At 39.1% G+C, this 20,671-nt stretch overlaps 1 protein-coding gene across 1 annotated transcript in view; it reads left to right on the top strand.

Moving 5' to 3' along the window:
- The window catches only part of OVCH1 (ovochymase 1), a 67,212-nt gene that overhangs the window by 21,910 nt on the left and 24,631 nt on the right, over window positions 1-20,671 (top strand). Inside the window, 7 exon segments of the mRNA XM_036251513.1 lie at window positions 9,311-9,383; window positions 9,821-9,908; window positions 9,911-10,015; window positions 12,986-13,128; window positions 18,995-19,043; window positions 19,046-19,084; window positions 19,087-19,149. Of these exon segments, the coding sequence (XP_036107406.1) occupies window positions 9,311-9,383; window positions 9,821-9,908; window positions 9,911-10,015; window positions 12,986-13,128; window positions 18,995-19,043; window positions 19,046-19,084; window positions 19,087-19,149 (560 nt within the window).

Below are 20,671 nucleotides of genomic sequence, written 5' to 3'. Positions count from 1 at the left end.
ATTTCTTGATTACTTGCTCTGCACCAGTTATAAACTAAGCATTTTACATGTATTATCCCATTTATTCCCCCTTAAGAACCTAAGAGGTTTGTATACTGCTCCCCTTCTCACAGGTGAGGGGATAGAGGCTTAGAGAGGTAATTTTCCCAAAGATGCATTGCTAGTAGGGAATTCTGGGGCCAGAATTCACACCTTCGTGGTAATGTGGAAGATGGATAGGAAGATTAGGGTGAACTTACATGCAAAGCCAGTAGTGAAAAAGTCATTGTAAGAATTTATTCTAGATATATTAATTGATTAGACATGTTGTGGGAAAGGGGGTATATGAAGGAAAAAAATGTATAGCATGATTTTCAGAATGCTAGTTTGAATGTCTATATGGATGGTGGAACCACTAAGTAATACAGACAAATATAAGACCATTTGACTGTTAAAATCAATTGATTCCATTCGAGACACGTGAATATTTTATGAGCTTGTGGGACATCTAGATGGTGATGTCTAGCAGTCCTAGATTCTAGAATTCAAGAAAGAGATTTAGATTGAGGAGACAAACTTGGAAGTCATCTATATGTAAATTAATAAAAATAGAGTTATGAATGGTACTTTGTGGAACATCTTTCAGGCTGAAGAATAAGATCCTGAAAAAAAACCTGATACTGAGAAAAGGCCATAGATATATCCAGAAAACCAAGAAAGTAATTTTATGGAGCCAAGGAAGGAAGAAATGCTAAAGGGGTCAGATACAATGGGACTATTAAGAGATATGCCACAAGTCATATCCACTGGGATCTGGCACTTAGCATTTGAAAGGTAGTATTAGTGAGCTTGGTATTACAGTGGTTTTATAATTGACCTGGGTGAGCAAGTAGTCAGCTAGTATAGGCAACTCCATTTTTTTTATTAGATTTTTCTTCTATAGATTCTTTTTTTTTTTATATATATGAATTTTTATTTATTTTTTTGTTACAGATATTTTACCTTTTTACCCCATTGGCACCCCCCACCCCACCCCCCCCTTCACCCTGTCCCCGGCTTAGTTGTCCATGTCCATTGGTCATGCATACATGCATATAAGTTCTGTGGTTTATCTCTTCCCACCCCCCCACCCCCATCCCCTCTTCTGAGGGATGTCAGTCTGTGCCCTACTTCCATGTGTCTGGGTCTACTGTATTCCTCAGACTGTTATGTTCATTATATTCCGTATATAAGTGAGATCATGTGGTATTTGTCTTTTTCTGCTTGGCTTCTTTCACTTAGGATAATACTTTCCAGGTCCCTCCATGTCGTCTCAAAGGATAAGAGATCTTTCTTTCTTACTGCTGCATAGTACTCCATTGTGTATATGTACCACTGCTTTTTTATCCATTCGTCTACTGGTGGACACTTGGGCTGTTTCCAGATCTTAGCTATTGTAAATAGTGCTGCTATGAACATGGGGGTACATATATTCTTCCTGATTGGTGTTTCAGGCTTCTTAGGGTATATTCCCAGCAGTGGGATCACTGGGTCAAATGGAAGTTCAATTTTTAATTTTTAGAGGTAGCACCATATTGTTTTCCATAGCGGCTGCACCAGTCTGCATTCCCACCAGCAGTGTATTAGAGTCCCCTTTTCTCCACACCCTCGCCAACACTTGTTGTTTGATGATTTGTTGATGGCGGCCATTCTGACAGGTGTGAGGTGATACCTCATTGTTGTTTTAATTTGCATCTCTCTGATGATTAGTGATGTTGAGCATTTCTTCATATGTCTTTTGGCCATTTGTATGTCCTGTTTGGAGAGGTGTCTATTCAGCTCCTCTGCCCATTTTTTAATTGGGTTCTTTGTCTTCCTTTTGTGGAGTTGTATGAGCACTCTATATATATTGGAAATTAACCCCTTATCTGATACATCATTGGCAATGATGTTCTCCCATACAGTGGGTTGCCTTTCCATTTTGATGATTGTTTCTTTTGCTGTGCAGAAGCTTTTTAGTTTGATGTAGTCCCATGTGTTCATTTTCTCCTTTATTTCTGTTGCCTTAGGTGATGTATCAGTGAAAATTCTGCTCGGTATGATGTCCGAAATTTGTTGCCTACATTTTCTTATAGAATTTTTATGGATTCACGGGTCACATTTAAGTCTTTTATCCATTTTGAGTTTATTTTTGTGTATGGTGTAAGTTGATGGTCTAGTTTCATTTTTTTGCATGTAGCTGTCCAATTTTCCCAACACCATTTATTAAAGAGGCTGTCTTTACTCCACTGTATGCTCTTGCCACCTTTGTCAAATATTAATTGAGCGTATTGCCTTGGGTCCATTTCTGGGTTTTCAGTTCTGTTCCACTGGTCTATATGCCTGTTCTTGTGCCAGTACCAGGCTGTTTGGTTACAGTCGCTTTGTAGTATAACCTGATATCTGGTATTGTGATCCCACCTACTTTGTTCTTCTTTTTCAAGATTGCTGTGGCTATTCGGGGTCTTTTTTGGTTCCATATGAACTTTTGAAGTATTTGTTCTAGTTCTATGAAATATGTCGTTGGTATTTTGATGGGGATTGCATTGAATCTATAGATTGCTTTGGGCAGTATGGACATTATAATGATGTTAATTCTTCCAATCCATGAACAGGGTATGTGCTTCCACTTTTTTATATCTTCCTCTATTTCTTTTTTCAATGACCTGTAGTTTTCTGCAAATAGGTCCTTTACTTCTTTGGTTAAGTTTATTCCTAGGTATCGTAATTTTTTTGGTGCGATGGTAAATGGGATTGTTTTTTCAGTTTTTCTTTCTGTGACTTCATCATTGGCGTACAAGAATGCCGTCGATTTCTTGACGTTAATTTTGTATCCTGCTACTTTGCCAAATTCATTTATTAAGTCTAATAGATTTTTGATGGAGTCTTTAGGGTTTTCTATGTACAATATCATGTCATCTGCAAATAATGACAGTTTCACTTCCTCCTTTCCAATTTGGATCCCTTTTATTTTTTCTTCATGTCTGATTGCTGTGGCTAAGACTTCCAGTACAATGTTAAATAAGAGTGGCGAAAGTGGACATCCCTGTCTTATTCCTGTTCTTAATGGAAATGTTTTTAGTTTCTGCCCATTGAGTATGATGTTGGCTGTAGGTCTTTTATATATGGCCTTTATTATGTCGAGATATGATCCCTCTATTCCTACATTGCGGAGCGTTTTTATCAGAAATGGATGCTGGATTTTGTCGAATGCTTTTTCATCATCTATTGATATGATCATGTGGTTTTTATTCTTCATTTTGTTTATGTGGTGTATCACGTTTATTGATTTGCGAATATTGTACCAGCCTTGCATCCCTGGAATGAATCCCACTTGGTCATGGTGAATAATTTTTTTGATGTATTTCTGGATCCGATTTGCTAATATTTTGTTCAGGATTTTGGCGTCTATGTTCATCAGGGATATTGGCCTGTAGTTTTCTTTCTTTGTAGTGTCTTTTTCTGGTTTTGGAATTAGAATTATGCTGGCCTCATAGAACGCGTTTGGAAGTCTTCCTTCTTCTTGAATTTTTTGAAATAGTTTGAGGAGAATGGGTGTAAGTTCTTTTTTGAATGTTCGGTAAAACTCCCCCGTGAAACCATCTGGGCCTGGGCTTTTGTTTGCTGGGAGAGTCTTGATTACCTCTTCAATTTCCTTAGTTGTTATTGGTCTGTTCAAGTTTTCTATCTCTTCCGGGAATAGTTTTGGGAGACTGTGTGTTTCTAGAAATTTGTCCATTTCGTTTAGATTGTCGAATTTGTTGCCATATAGTTGTTCATAGTAGTTGTTAACGATCTTTTGTATTTCCTTGATGTTGGTTGTTACTTCTCCTCTTTCATTTCTGATTTTGTGTATTTGGGTTCTCTCTCTTTGTTTCTTGGTGAGTCTAGCTAAGGGTCCATCAATCTTGTTTATCTTTTCGAAAAACCAGCTCTTGGTTTCATTGATCCTTTGAATTGTTTTTTTGGTCTCTATGTCATTTATTTCTGCTCTGATCTTTACTATTTCCTTCCTTCTACTTGCTCTGGGGTTTTCTTTTTGTTTGCTTTCTAATTCTTTAAGTTGTGAGGTTAGACAGTCAATTAGAAATTTTTCTTGTTTTTTGAGGTAGGCCTGTAGTGCTATGAACTTCCCTCTCAGAACTGCTTTCGCTGCATCCCATAGATTTTGTGTTGTTGTGTGTTCATTTTCATTGGTTTCCAGGAAGTTTTTAATTTCTTCCTTGATCTCCTCGGTGACCCATTCATTGTTTAATAACATGCTATTTAGCCTCCATGTATTGAAATGTCTTTGCATGTTCTTGTTGCAATTGATTTCTAGTTTCATGCCATTGTGATCTGAGAAGATGCTTGATATGATTTCAATCTTCTTGAACTTGTAGAGATTTAGTTTGTGTCCTATCATGTGGTCTATCTTTGAGAATGTCCCATGTGCACTTGAGAAGAATGTGAATTCTGTAGTTTTGGGGTGTAATTCTCTGTAGATATCTATTAAATCCATTTGGCCTAGTGCTTCATTTAGAGTCTCTGTTTCCTTGCTAATTTTTTGCCTAGAGGATCTATCCAGTGCTGTCAATGGGGTGTTGAAGTCCCCTGCTATGATTGTATTGTTGTCGATTTCTCCTTGGAAGTCCTCCAGAAGATTTTTAATTCTTCTATAGATTCTTTAAACAAAATTGGATCAACATCACTCCCAAAACCAATCCTATATCTTCTTCAAAAACGATTCTGTATGGTGAGTTTATGGCCATGTGGTTACTCTGTTTAATCTCTTTTCTTTTTAACTGGATGTCTATTTTAGAAAGCCTCTTCTTACATTGATATAGCTCCACAGTGAAGGAGAATGAGTTTTATATTTAGGACCACGAAACTTCCAGAATCGTGTTTGGGTTTGTATATAAACTCATACATAGGGGGAAGAAGAAATAAACTTTATAATAGGAAGAAAGGGGTACAGAGCACAATTCTTTGTCTTTCTCTATTCCTGTGCAAATCTAATATTTAAATTATCTTCCTGGACTCTGATTATGCATTTTGAGGCAAAGGGGGAAAACAAAGGTTTTTTTTTTTTTTTTTTTTTTTTTTAACCTCACCCGAGGACATTTTTTGTTCAGGTAGAGTGGGAGGGAGAGAGAGGAAGAGAGAGAGAGAGAGAGAGAGAGAGAGAGAGAGAAACATCGATGTGAAAGGGACACATCGAGTGGTTGCCACCCGCACGACCAAACAGGGCAGGGGACAAACTGCAACCAAGGTACATGCCCCTAGCGGGAACCGAACCCGGGTCTCTCAGGACCGCAGGCCGATGCTCTAACCGCTGAGCCAAACCGGCCAGGGCAGTTTTTGTTTTTTTAATACACACTGGCAACTTTTAACATCTTTATCATCTAAAGTATCTGGTTAGACATTATGATCTAACATTCCTCGGTAACCACATACTGAATGTGCCCTAGTGGGGGCGCTATCACAGAGAGGTGAGCATATCTGCCTCTTACGGGGGAGCCAGAGAAGCTTCCTGGAGAAAATGGTACTTGAGCTGAGTCCTAGCAGGATTCCGGAGAAGACAGCAGCATTTGGATGTCGGAGTGAATTTGGCATGTTTGAGGACTGTAAATAGTTTCATACAGTGAGAAAGAGATAAAACAAGGATCTAGATAATAAAGAATCTTGTCTGCTCTGCTAACAAACAAAATTTTCTTACTAGGACATAAGTTCCATATAATATAAATTTCAATATAATTGCTTCATAGAGTTACCTGGGCAAGCTTTTAAAATCAGATTCCCCAGAGGTGGGTTTGGAGTATATATATCTTTATGAAGCTCAGCTGGTGTCTGGGAATTACAATTATTGCCTATGGTAAGTCGTTGGAGAAGTCTGCTCTTAAATGTTTCAGAAAAGAAGAACTAAGTCTATTTCTTCTTTCACATATAAGTCCTTCCTACATAGGAAGACCAATTTCACATTGCCTCTTAATTTAATCCTTAAGCTAAATGTTCATTATTCTGTTGTAGTTCCAGTTCCCTCTCCATGCAGCGGACCCCCCCCCCCCCGAATTGTTTTAGTATTGTTCCTCTTAAAATATAGTTCACCACAGTGGAGAGCAGAGTAAATAATCCACCACCTTGACTACTAGTGAACTAAAATTTTGGTTAACTTTTCAAATAATGTTTTTAAATTGTGAGGTATGACATGATATAGAAGAATGTATGTAAAATATATGTACTTTAAAGAACACTTATTATTTTACATTTGTGTTCCTACCACCCACTTTAGAAAGGATCTTTATACTTACCTTTCAACACCCTTAGTGCCCCCTCTCAAGAAGTAAACACTGCAAAATTTTACATTAATAATTGTCTTGCTTTTTAAAAAAAGTTTTAGTTTTAACACCCATAGAACCTTAAAACCAGTATATTGTTTGGTTTGTCTTGGTTTTGATATTAAGTTAAAGAATTGTAGTTTATATTGTTTTGACTTACTTTTATTGGCATAACATCTTTTTTTTTTTTTTAATCCTCACCTGAGGACATTTTTGCATTTATCTTCAGATAGAACAGGAGGGAGAGAGGGAGGAAAAGAGAGAGTGTGAAACATCAATGTAAAAGAGACACATCGAGTGGTTGCCACCCACACAACCTCAACCAGGGCCAGGGACAAACTGCAACCGAGGTACGTGCCCTTAGTGGGAACCAAACCCGGGTCTCTTCGGTGTGCGGCCAACACTAACCACTGAGCAAAACCAGCCCGGGCTGGTCATAACATCTTATATAGATTAATCTGTGGTGTATAAATGTAATTAATTCCTTTTTAGTCCAGACTTGTTAAGGCAATCGCTTGTAGGTAGGTTCTGGATACCATATATTTAAACACTCCCCAGATGATTCCAATGTATAGTCAAGGTCAAGAACCAGTCCCAGTCTCTCTGACCCATCTTGACCACTCCCCTGCCTTGCTCGCAGTAGGCCAGACCTGCTCCTCAAACCTGCTGAGCTTGAGCTGTCTCCAGAACTTTGTAGTTGCTGATACCATGTTTTCAATTTCAGCCACTTTTTCTATGTAATTCAGTAGGAACTATTTCTTCTCCCATAGCAGTAAGTGACACATGTGCCATTGTTGGATTGGAGGCGAGACCCTAACAATATAACAAACAGGATTTCATTATGAGCAAGTGGGAATAAAGGATGAAAAAAATTTATAAATTGATACCTTGAGCCCTTATCTCACTGTCAGAAAAATCTCGGATTTTGTTGTTCCATAAAAGTGTGTTGCTCTGTCACATGCTTTTTACACAAATTAAAGGATATTCCATGACTGTGCACATAAAATGTCACTACAAATTGTGGTCTACCTTATCACCTCTACAATAATTTTTTTTTAAATTTTTCCTTTATTAATTCTAGAGAGAGAGGAAGTGAGAGGGAGAGAGAGATAGAAACATCAATGAGAGAGAACATCGACTGGCCGCCTCCTACATGCCCTCCGCTGGGGATCAGGCCCACAACCTGGGCATGTGTCTTGACCAGAAATTGAACCAGCGACTCTTGATGCATGGGTCGATGCTCAACCATTGAGCCACACTGGCTGGGCATAATTTTTATTATTTCATGGTCCTGTACACACTATCCTCTATCTATAGATGTAGAGTGACTTTAAGAAATAAGTTTTTTACTCACAATAACTTAGAGGGTGACTTTGACATAAACTTTAATCCTTCTATTAGTGAGCATGGCAGATGATAACAATGGTAATGGCTCCATTATGAATATTACCATCTGCAAGGTACTTGCCAAGCACTTTCCCCGAGTTAGCTCCCTTAACAAAGGCGTATTGAAACACATGAGTAAGACTCACCCTGCAAGGAATTGAAATGAGCATGGTGATGGCAAGAGAAGATGCCTATGTGTACTAAGAAACTTATCCTTTGAATAAAGGGTGTTGAAAAATAATTCCAAAGACTTTATTTTTTCTGAAGACACACTTTTGTAAAATGAAAGCAACTCTAAGCTGAAGGGACAGAATATTTGTGGCAATTAAAAGATTCTTTCCTCAGATATTTTTTCAGCTGGAAATCTTGATGTGGCAAATGAGTGGATGTTGATTCAAGTTTTTTAACCTCTTGAAGTATATAAAAATGTACAAATCTTAAACTTCCAGTTAGAGGAATTTTCACAAAGTGAGCACCCATCAACTAGCACCCAGATGAAGAAACAAAATATTGCAAACACCCAGCAAGCCCCCTCATGCTTCTTCCAATCATCTTCCTGCTCAAATAATCAGTGATTTCTAACACCATAGAGGAGGCCTCCCTTTTTTTTTATCCTCACCTGAGGACATTTTTGCATTTATCTTCAGATAGAGCAGGAGGGAGAGAGGGAGGAAGAGAGAAAGAGAAACATCAGTGTGAGAGAGACACATTGAGTGGTTGCCACACACATGACCCTAACCTCACCGGGGACAAACTATAACCGAGGTACGTGCCCTTAGCGGGAACCCAACCCGGGACTCTGGTCCACGGGCTGACGCTCTAACCGCTGAGCCAAACCAGCCAGGGCAAGGCCTTTCTATTTTTGAACTGATAATCTCTTTTTAACCTCAGTTTAATCAATTTGTGTGATTTTATAAAAGATAGCAATTTGATATGTATTCATGAAAGATAATGTTTGGATACTTTTTTTTTTTTTTTTGGTACATGCCCTTAGTGGCAGTCGAACCCAGGACTCTCTGATCCACAGCCTGACTCTCCAACCACTGAGCCAAACCAGCCAGGGCTGTTTGGATACTTTTAACAGTAAAGCCAAACCTGAAGCTATCTCATTTTGAATGTAGGGTTTTTTCATGTATTATTTTATTTTATTGTTGACGGTATTACAGATGTCCCCCATCTCCCCATCTTGGTTCCCCGCTACCCAGCCCCTGTCCCACTCTAGGCTTTCACCACACTATTGTCTGTGACCATGGGCTATGCATATATGTATATAAGTTTTTTCATGTGTTCTTAACATTATTGTGAGATCAAAATAAGCTCTTTTCTTTTTTCCTTCTCAACTTAAAAATAACCTTTGGTGTTATTTGCTAAGAGCTCCAAAGACATTTTATGGCCAAAAGAAGGAGGGAAGGTATGCAAGTAAGAATTCCTTTCCAGGTAGATGAGGAGGCGTGGTGCACCTTCCCGTGGGAGAGCACGCCAAGGTGCCAGGAGGGCGACCGACTGGGTGGCACCTGGCTGAACTGAGCAGTGCATCTTCGCAAAGCCGGAAAGGGTGAGCCAAATGGCGACAAATGTCATTCCATGTTAAACTCTTCTTCTTTTTTTAGGAAAAATAATCCAGTCTTCTGGACTGTCATTGCTGGGGACCATGACCGAACCCTGAAAGAACCAACTGAGCAGGTGGGAAATGTTTTCCAGGTCATTTGCCTGCCCTCTCGGTGTTGTCACATGCTGGGGACTTTCTTTAGCAAAAGTATGTAATTAGATATTCATCTCCTAGTGCCCCTAGACATTGATCATTTATGCCAACATTGAAAGATACAATTTGAGATCATAATTTAATCAGAGAATTAGGTGAAGTTGTTCAGGGAGCACAAATTCAGGTCTGTGTGCGGAGGCCCACATAGTCTGGTTTCTCCAGGGCTGCCCATCCCCAGAACGTGGTTCACAGCCTCCTGCAAATTATAAACTGAGATCACCCTTTTAGATTTAGTACAAAGTCATCTTCATTGCTGGTTGGAAATGCAGAGATTGAAGATTTGTTTTGGACCATCATGAGAGGACGTAGTTTGACTCGTTGACTTAATCTTGTATTTTCTTGCTTGTCACTGATGCAGGTAAGAAAGGCAGAACACATCGTGGTGCATAAAGACTTGGAGAGATCGAGCTTTGCCTCTGACATCGTCCTCATGCAGCTGGGCTCACCCTGGAGCTCAGCTCTGCTGTGAGGTCAGCGTGTCTCCCCCACAGCACGGAGCCTCTGCTGTCCTCGGAGATCTGTGCTGTGACTGGATGGGGAAACATTAGTGAAGGTAAACATTTCACATTTGCAGAAACTTGACTGTAGGTTGTTAATTTTAAAAATACCTCATGAAAATGATATAAGGCAATATCTGCTTTAGCCTTTGTTCCTTCCAAAAGACAGAAACCATGTTTTATTTAGTTGTAATAGGTTATCAAATTACAGAATGAGCTGTTTTATGTTTTCCCTTTAGTGAGAACACAAGTAGGCTAGATCTGTAAAGGGCCAGATATGTTTTTGAGGCTTTGCCATATGGTCCCTGTCACACTACTCAATTCTGCCATTGTAGCACAAAGCAGCCATGGACAATATGTAACACAGTGGGTTCCAACAGAACTTCATTCATGAAATTTAAATTTCGTATAATATTTATGTGTCACAAAATATTATTCTTATTTGGATTTTTTTCAACTATTTAAAAATGTACAAACCATTATAGTTCCTGGACTGCAGTAAATAGGACCAGGGACTGGAGGGGGTTGGTGCTGACACGGAATTGACCCTCTGACTATGGTTTGCTGACTGCTGGCCTAGACTGTAGAATTCTTAAAATCATCATAAAATACTGATCCATCTGAATGGGTCGATGTTTGCATTTTGCTTCTTTTCACTGTATAAGATTGTTTTCTTTTACATCTTCCTTCTGTTTCTGAGCCACTTACTTGGAATCTGTGAGTTGAAGGAGAGAGGATTACCTTTGCGTACAGGGTTCATGTTCACAGCTACTGCACTTCCTGCAGCCAAATTGCGTTTTCCAAAGACCTTCTTTGCAACAACCATAGGAGGAGATTTTTACCCTCCCTATTTTACAAATGAGTAGGTTATGGCCGAAAGATTTATGTGACTTTCTAATATCTCATGACTAATAGGTATCAAAGCTTGGATTTAAAATCAGCCATGGCTCAGCTGATAATTCTTGAACTCCCAGCCTGACTTGGGCTCCATGTGATTTCAACCTCCACTTAATTTCCTCCTTTTGTTCCTTCAGGCACCACAGTCTTCTTACTTTCTCTCTCTCTCTTTTTTTTTTATCCTCACCTGAGGACATTTTTCCATTTTTTGTTCAGATAGAGTGGGAGGGAGAGAGAGGAAGAGAGAGAGAGAGAGAAACATCAACGTGAAAGGGACACATCGAGTGGCTGCCACCCGTACAACCCAACGAGGGCCGGGGACAAACTGCAACCAAGGTACGCACCCTTAGTGGGAACCGAACCCAGGTCTCTCTGGACCACAGGCCGATGCTCTAACCGCTGAGCCAAACTGGCCAGAGCTTCTTACTTTCTCTTAAACACCAAACTTATTCAGCATTCTGAAGGGAAAAGAGAGACAAACATCGATGAGAGAGAACATTGACTGGCCGCCTCCTGCATGCCCCCCACTGGGGATCAGGCCCACTACCTGGGCATGTGCCCTGACTGGGAATCGAACCAGCAACCTTTTGGTGCATGGGTCGACGCTCAACCACTGAGCCACACTGGCAGGACTGAAGCTCTGCACTCTGTATTCTCCCACTTAGAACACACTTACTCATCCTGGCCAGTTTGGCTCAGTGATTGAATGTCAGTCGGCGGAGCAGAGAGTCCTAGGTTTGGTTCCCGCTAAGGGCACGTACCACAAAAAAAAAAAAAAAATAGAACACACTTATCTCTCCTCAGACCACGTCACTGCAGCGGGACTCTTCTTCCATCACTGACTTTCTACACTGCCCACTTTTATCATCTTATTACACATACATGTTCTTGACATTGTTTTATGTGATCATTTTCTACATCTCACCACTCAGAGTGGGAACCTCTGCGAGGCAGATCTCTGTCTAACTCAGCACTCTCTCCCCAGGACTAGTTTACCTAGATTCAAGGAAACGGGACATATTTATTGACTGACTGGCTTCAAAGCCCTTGAAGAAATATGCCCATTCTCTAGCACCTTCAACCGATGCCAACTCCATGACCCCCAGACGACCGATGTCAGTCTTCTCAAAGGTGAATCCAGCCTTTCAATCTCAGAGAAAATGAGTTCTCGATTTTGAGACACGGCAAGCCACACTGATGGAATGGGTGGTCCCTGAAAAGAGGAGTTTGAATACATTAAATTACTCATGTGTTAGGTCAATACATTGAAAAGAGCACAAGACTTAGAGTCAGAGCTGGGCTGGTGTCCTGAGGGTTCTGTCCTGCTGGTGCTGGGAGCTCGCATCTTCAGGAGTGTGGCTTCTTCAGGTGTGAGATCAGAGGGCCAGCCTGCCTCACGATGCTGTCGCGTCATTAGGTTGGAGCACAGGGCTCTATGAATAGTAAGGTGCTATATAAATGGAAGGTAATTTTCATGTTGTCCAAAAAGGTCTAAGGCTATAAAATAGCCAACTTAATTTTTTTTAATGTCATGAATCTAAAGTGATAGAATAAGTCATGCAGAAAGCACGTTAACACAGGCCTGACTGAGGGTCAGTTATAAGAAGAAATTCTTTGGTGTTCATCATTAGTGCCATTTTCAACTGGAGTGGAGTTTAGGTCACAGGGACAATTGAAGGCAAAAAAGGAATACGGTTTTTTATTTATCTTAGGAAATCACAAAAACATATTGCTATCTCATATTTATATTTGCATAATATTTTCATCTGCGTAAATTTGTAATCATGTCACCCGCATATAACACCACTTCATATCTTGTTGAATTCTTTCTGACTTCCGATGTAGCAATATTTGAAACACTAAAATTTAAATTGGAAATAAGTTAGGAAAAGGTGTTTCTGGTCTTGTTCTCCTGTCAGCCTCTTTCCTTTACAAAGACGTCAGATCTGGAAATGAAGACGCCCTGCTCGAGACACACATCCTGTGATTCAATTCTGCACCAGCTCAGGCATAGCGGAGTGATTGCAAGGATGTTGGTGCGGAGCAAGTCCGAACTTACACGTATTTTTAACACAGCTTCTTGCTTACTTCATTATTAAGCTCCCTTTCTAAATCTGCTTCTTAATTAGATGGGGGCCTGGCAGGTCGCTGACAACAGATCCAAGTGCCCGTGTTAGCAAGAGAGATCTGGGGGCACACTTACTGTTCTGCTCACCCAGGAGGGATCACAGAGAAGATGATGTGTGCTGGCTTTGCAGCGGCTGGAGGTCAGGTGAGATGGTTATGATTTTGCAGATGCAGAGAGAAAGTTGTCATCGGCAGGAGACTCTCCTTACACAGAAGGATAGATAGCCTGTGCTTCATGGAGCCATGCCACATCCCCTCACCCAAAGGCCAGTGGGACAGCAGGAAGAGTGAGTTACTGTGTCCAAACGCGCTGAGACGGCAGAGAGAGGGTGGAAACAGCCCGCAGCCAGAAGAGCAGGTGGAAACAGAGAGGAGCCACGAGGAGGTAGGAGATGGCAGCACCACCAAACTGGCCTGCAGGTGGGAGGATGTCTTCAGATATATTTAAGGCTTTGGGAAAAGAGGAACAAGCAAAGAAGGATTCTAAATTAGTGTATCTTATTTACGACTTAGGAGTTTAATTGGTTAAAATTGCTGTTAATCTTCAGTGTTATTCACACTTGATTTTCCACCACAGATAAATAAAATAATCATGAAGACAATGAGAACCTTTGAAAATGTGGTTTTTATATGCAGTGGAAACCATATCACAAAGCCGTAGTTTAGTTTCAGTGATATTATAAGGGTACAAAGCTGTGCAGATGTATTCACATGGGCAATCATACTATTGGCAAGTTCAGAATCAGCTAAGAAAACGGCAGAATAGGGGCAAATGGGTTGCAAACCCCAGCTTTACTGAGGAATGTGCCTTCAGATGTACACCAAAAAGGATTTCTAACACTCTGTAGCCTACCTTCAATATCTAGTCTGGATCTGAGCAGCCCACCTAAAGGAAAATTGTGGTCTTCAGGGCAGTTCTATCATTTTATACTGGTCAGAGCAGAGAGAGAAGAAAGAATGAATCTCTGGTCTTCACTGCTTTTTTGATATTTGCCCTCCACCCCAAATCAAGAGACATGAACCAGTGGATGTCACCTCTATGGGGAGAAAACTGGGAATTAATGTGAATAGAAGTCCATCCATGTAAAAACATGGAGAAGGGAGGAGGTCCCTTCTTAATAGTGAATATAAATTTATTGCATTTAAACCCTTTCACGCATCAAGCATTACTCAAATTCTGTTGTATGTTGCATATCTTAATTTGCAATCACCAGAATCAGACCTGTGGCAATGATCTTTTTAGAAAGTTCGGATCCCTGGTAGGGAAGTGAGGAGGAGGTATAGGGAAGGGAAGGCAGCCAATCCAGGTGGTGCAGTTAATCACTACCACAGTGAGGGACTGAGCTTCATTCTGCAGCAAAACCCTGGCAGTGATGCAAAACACACTAAGAATATTGATCCTCTCTGGGGGGTGAAGGAGCTGGGTACTTACACTACTTCCTCAAGGTCATAGTTCAGTGGCTGCAGGACAAGTGCTTCCTTCACCTCTGGCCTGCTTCCTGGGTGGGGTGGACAGGGAAGAGCGGCAGTCACAGAGCCAGGATGTGGACAGGAAGACCTGAGGAAAATGGGAAGGGCACTCCCAGATCTGCTGGAGGACATAAAGTGCTATTACAAAAATCAAACAGAAAAACACTCTAAATTCGTGTGTTCATTCTCCCCCTTTTGAGGGATGGTATTTCTCTTTACTTTCAAAAGATATCACAAATGGCTCTACTGTCTCTGTCATGTTTGACAGCACGTAACATCGAAGGAAGACCTTAATCTGTATCAAGACAGCAAAGAACCGGGGAGTGAATTAGGTTCATGTCAGAGGTGGCCTGCATAGCGTGACCTCGGCGGGCACTTATTCATATTTCAGTCATGTCCAATGGTCACCTACCGCAGCGTGACCAAATTTACAGCCAATGTGAGGGAAGGAAAAAGGAAGGCCATTCTGACTAGTGACTGGGGCTAGATTTCTTTTACAAAAGGGTGACTTCAGATGCTTGCTTAGATAAATTAGACTCGACTATTTCTATCAGCTAATTGATTTTTGCTCAGAGGTAATAGACCTGCTGATGTAATTTCTCATCCAGGATGGTGAAAATAAAAACGTTGGAATGCAGAGACATGAGAGTTTCAGATATGCTAGGTAGAACCCTGTGGTTCTTTGCTCACAGCAAATTTCAATTTTTAGATTTTCTTAAAAATTTCAAATTCTTTGCCCTTCAAAGGGATATCTGGAACAAGGTTTGTCCCGTTCCTGCTGACTTTTCTGATTGATTTTATTCTTCTCTCCTCTTGCTTACTACATTTCAGTCACAATGATTTTCCCATTTCCAAACCCGTCTCTGGTAACCATCATTCTATTCTGTTTCTGTGAGTTCAGCTTTTTAAGACTCCACCTCTAAGGGAGATCATGCAGCATTTACCTTTTACTGCCTGACTTTTTATCTAGCCTAGTGTCCTCAAGAACCATTTATGTTATTGTAAATAGCAGGACTTCCTTCTTTCTCACAGTTTAATAATATTCCATTATATATATATATTCAATCATATCTTTTTTACCCATTTATTCTTTGACAGAAAAATAGGTTGTTTCCACATCTTGATTATTGTGGATAATGCTTCAATGGGAGTGCCTAACCCTCTTCGATATCCTATTTTCATTTCCTCTGGGTTCATACCCAGAAGTGGGGTTGCTGAATCATATGGCAGCTCTATTTTTAATTTTTTGAGAATGTCCACATTATTTTCCATAGTGGCTGCACCAAGTTACACTCCCACCAACAGTGCATGGGGGCTCCCTCTTCTCCACATCCTTTCCAGCACTTTTTATCTCTGGTCATTTTGAAGATAGACATTCTAACAGGTGTGAGGTGATAGTTCATCATAGTTTTAATTGACATTATCCTGATGATTAGTGAGTGGAGAAGCTTTTCATGTACCTGTGGGCTATCTGTATATCTTCTTTGGAAAATGTGTATTCAGATCCTCTGCCCATTTTAAATTGCATTGATTTTTGTTATTAATTTATATGAATTCTTTATATATTTTGGACATTGAGCACTTATCAGATATATGGTTTTAAAATATTTTCTTTCATTTCATAAGTTGCCTTTTTATTTTGTTGTTTCTTCTGATATGCAGAAGCCTTTTAGTTTGACATAGTCACAATAATTGACTTTTGCTTATGTTGCTTGTGCTTTTGGTTTCATATCCCAAAAGTCATTCCCAAGGTCAATGTCAAGGAGCTTTTCCCCAGTGTTTTCTTCTAGGGGTCTTATTTTTTGTGAGGGGTTAAGATAGGAATCCATTTTCATTTTTCTGCATGTGTTTATCCAGTTTCCCTAACACCATTTATGGAAGAGATTATACTTTCCCTATTCAGTATTTTTTTGTTCCCTTGTGAAATATTAGTTGACCATACATGTAAAGCTTTCTCCTGGGCTCACAATTCTGTCCCATTTGTCTATGTGTCTATTTTTATATCAGTACCATATTGTATTGATTACTGTAGATTTATAATATATTTTAAAATCAGGAAGTTTGATGCCTTTAACTTTGTTTTTTTCTTAGGGTTTTTTTGGTTATTTAGGGTCTTTTGTAGTTTCATATGAATTTTAGGATTTTTTTTTTTTTTTAATTTCTGTGAAAAAATACCGCTAAAATTCTGGTATAAACTTCATTGAATATATAAATGGCTTTTATTAGTGTGGACATTTAAATAATATTAATTCTTCTGATCCAGGAGCATGGGATAGATTTTTTTAAATATATATTATTTTATTTTTTTATCACCATTTATCCCCCCATGCCCTTAGTTTTTAAATTATTTGTGTCTTCCTTAATTTCTTTTGTCCAAGTCTTATACTTTTTAGTAGAGAGCTTTCGCCTCCTTTGTTAAATGTATTCCTTAGGATTGTGTCCTTTTTGAGCTATTATACATAAGATTTGAAATTTTTTTTTCATATATTTTGTTGTTAGTGTGTAACGATAAACTGCTTTCTCTATGTTCATATGGTGTCCTGAAACTTTACTATATTTTTTAGTTGGTTCAATTTTCTATATATAAGATTACATCATCTGCAAATACAATTTTACTTGTTTCTTTCTGATTTGGATGCCTTTTTTCCCCTTAACTGATAGCAATGATGGGAGTGGGCACGCTTGTCTTATCCCTAGTCTTAGATGAAAATGTTTCATCCTTTCACGGTTAAATATGATGTTTCCTGTGTGTAATTATATAGAAATTTTATTATGTTGAGGTATGTTTGGTTTATACCCAATTTACTGAGAGTTTTTAAAATCAAGAAAGGATATTAAATGTTTTTTTCTGTACCAGTGACATAATAGTGTAATTTTTAACTTTTATTTTATTAATACCACATTTATTGATTTGTGTAGTGAACCAACCTAGCATCACTGGAATAAATCTTACTTAATCATCAAAAGAATCATATCCTTTTGAATTCAGTTCGTCAGTACAGATGCTCCTTGATTTATGATGAGGTTATATCCTGGTAAACTCATTGTAAGTTGAAAATACAATTAAGTAAAAAATACATTTATGCCCTGGCCAGGTTGGCCCAGCGGTTGGAGTGTCTGCCCATGGACTGAAGACCGGTGGCTTTGATTCTAGTCAAGGGCACATACTTCTGTTGCTGTTCACTGCCAGGCCCTGGTTGGGATCATGCGGGAGTCAACTCGTCAATATGTTTCTCTCTCCCCCTCCCTCCCTCACACTTATCTGAAAATAAATGGAAAAAGATCTTTGAATAACGATTTAAAATATATATATACATTTAATACAGCAAATCTGCCAAACATCACAGCTTAGCCTAGTTTACTTTAAATGTGCTCAGAACATTTATATTAGCCTACAGTTGGGCAAAATTATCTCACCGTTATGGCCTAGCATCACTAGAGAGAGTATCATACTGCATATCACTAGCCTAGCAAAAGATTAAAATTCAAAGTATAGCTTTTAGTAAGTGCATATTGATTTTTAACCACCATAAAGTAAAAAAAATTGTAAGTCAAACAATTATAAGTCAGGGACAATCTACATTTTATTTAGTATTTTTACATCTTTGTTCATTAGGGATTCTGGCCTGTGGTTTTATTGTTGTTGTAATGTCCCAATCTGTCTTGGGTCTCAGAGTAATGCTGGCCTCATAAAATCAGCTTGGGAGTATTTCCTCCTCTTTAATTTTTTTTGAAGAATTTGATAAAAATTGGAGTTAATTCTTTAAATGTTTGGTAGATTCATCAGTGAAGCCATCTGGTCCTGGGCTTTTCTTTGTTGGGATGTTTTTGATTACTGAGTCAATTTTCTTACTTGTATTTGTCTGTTCTGATTTTCTATTGCCTTATGATTGATTAGGTCTTGGTGGGTTGTATGATTCTAGGTCATGCGCTCTGCTTAATGACAAGGATACATTCTGAGAAATGCGTCATTAAGCAATTTTATCTTTGTGCAAATATATATTGTACTTATACAAACCTAGATGGTATAGCCTACTACTGCAACTGTATGTGCTACACTTTTATATGACTGGCAGCATGGTGGGTTTGTTTACACCAGCATCACCACAAACACACAAAGATTGTACTGCACCACCATGTTGGGACAGTTATGATGTCACTAGATGATAGGAGTTTTTCAGTTTCATTATAATTTTATGGGACTGACATCATATATGTGGTTTGTCATTGATCAAAACGTTGTTATGTAGTGCATGACTGTATTTCTTATAGGTGGTCCAATTTTGGGTGTATAATTATTCATAACAGTCTCTTATGATTCTTTGTATTTCTGTGGTATCACTTGTAATGTCTCCTCTTTCATTTGTGATTTTATTAATTTGAGTCTAAGTATACAAAGGCATACAAATTGACAAAGAATAATTCTTTCAGAAATGAAAGGAATATGTTATGTGTAAATTATTGGTTATTCCTGTTCCAAAATTGAAAACAGGAGCACTGATTACAGAAAATTTCTAGAACACATTTCTTTGGTGTTTCAGGAGGACTCTGGTGGGCCATTCGTGTGGAGACATGAAAAGGATCCCTTGGTCCCTTTGGCATCGTCAGCCGGGGAGCTGGCTGTGCCCGGCCAGGAAGCCAGGTGTATTTGCCAGGCTGAGTGTCTTCTTGGACTGCATCCAATCCAAAATCAAAGGTAAATATTTTTCAGATATTATGAAAACAATGCCTCTTTCTTCAGCATTATGAAAGAGAAGACTATACAGTAGTATTTTATTTATTCTAATTTTGAAATACATTAAAATGCACATTAAAGTTCTGTAAGAATATGTTCTCCCTTGGACAGAGTTAAAGTAAAACTGACATTTCTTAAGGCTGTTTTAATTCTAGATATACATTTGGTACAGACTGCATGTTGTCTCAGGCATTTGTTTTTATTTATTTTTAAACTGTTCTCTCCCGATACAAGTTTCACTTCATTTCAGATAAATAATGAAAGCAAAACCTTCACATGGAAACAACTGCCCCCACTCCCACCTTCGGTGGCCAGTGCACCCGGGCCAGGTAATTGATATTCCTGTCATCGCATTGACATAGCTGGCAAGAATTTCTTACAAAGCATTGCATATTGCCCTGGCTGGTTTGGCTCAGTGGTTAGCAGTGGCCCATGGATTGAAGGAGCATGGGTTTGATTCCTGGTCAGGGGTTGCAGGTTCAATTCCTGGCCCTGATTGGGGTTGTGCGGGAGGCAACCAGTTGATGCATCTCTCACATCAATGTTTCTCTCTTTCTCCCTCCCTCCCTTCTACTCTCTCTAAAAATCAATGAAAAAATATCCTCTGATGAGGATTAACAACAACAAAAAAGCATTGCCTGTCTGGGTTCCCTTATTTTCTTTGGAACTCTATAAACTCTGTGTTTTTAGTGTTTAGGCTGAGTAGTTTAAGCTGAAATGAGGAGAGTTGATATTGTGATTGTCTGGGGATCTTTACTTTTTTTTTCTTGCTCTTAACTAAAGTTTAGAGGGTAAACTTAGGTCCAAGATCCCAAAACCTAATGAATACAATGGGCTGAGTTAAAGGAATAATTTCAGTGAGTGACTAAGTAATGTAATGTATGTAAAGCACTTAGAATAGGGAAGGTGTGACCAAGGAGAAGGGTCAATAAGAGTGGTGGTGGTGACCATCTGATTCTGATGTATTCTTTGAACTGTCCCTTTCAGGCTATTAGAAAATGAACATTGCTAAAGTGTAGAGAAGTTATTTCTCATGTGTATATGTCCAGAAATTCTTATGCATGCCAAATAACTTAGGAAGTTTTTTATATGAAAGGACATTGTTTTTATTTTACTTCTATGACTATTGTGTGAGACAAAATGTTAGGAGTATGCCATTTTTAACAACCACCCACTCTTACCACTTGCTTTTTATGCAGGGAAATTAATGAATCTTAGCTATGAGTTTTCTGCTGTTCCCCATTTATAAAAAGCAGCGACTGGTTGGGAATTCATGGCTTTATAGGATTTGGCTCTTTTTCCAGGCAGATTTTTCATGGAGGATTCATGTGTAGAGGAAAAGAGATCAAAGAGATTGGAAAGACATATTAGGACCAGCCTGTGAAAGACCTTGCAAGGTGCACTACTTCGGTTGCTTTGTACGAGGAAGGAACTCAGTTCCTTTGTTTTATACACTATTCCCGGATTGAAGGATGAGGTGGGG

Source organism: Molossus molossus, unplaced genomic scaffold (assembly GCF_014108415.1).
Source record: "Molossus molossus isolate mMolMol1 unplaced genomic scaffold, mMolMol1.p scaffold_m16_p_10, whole genome shotgun sequence".
NCBI lineage: Eukaryota > Metazoa > Chordata > Mammalia > Chiroptera > Molossidae > Molossus > Molossus molossus.
This window is presented reverse-complemented; position numbering and strand designations above follow the sequence as displayed.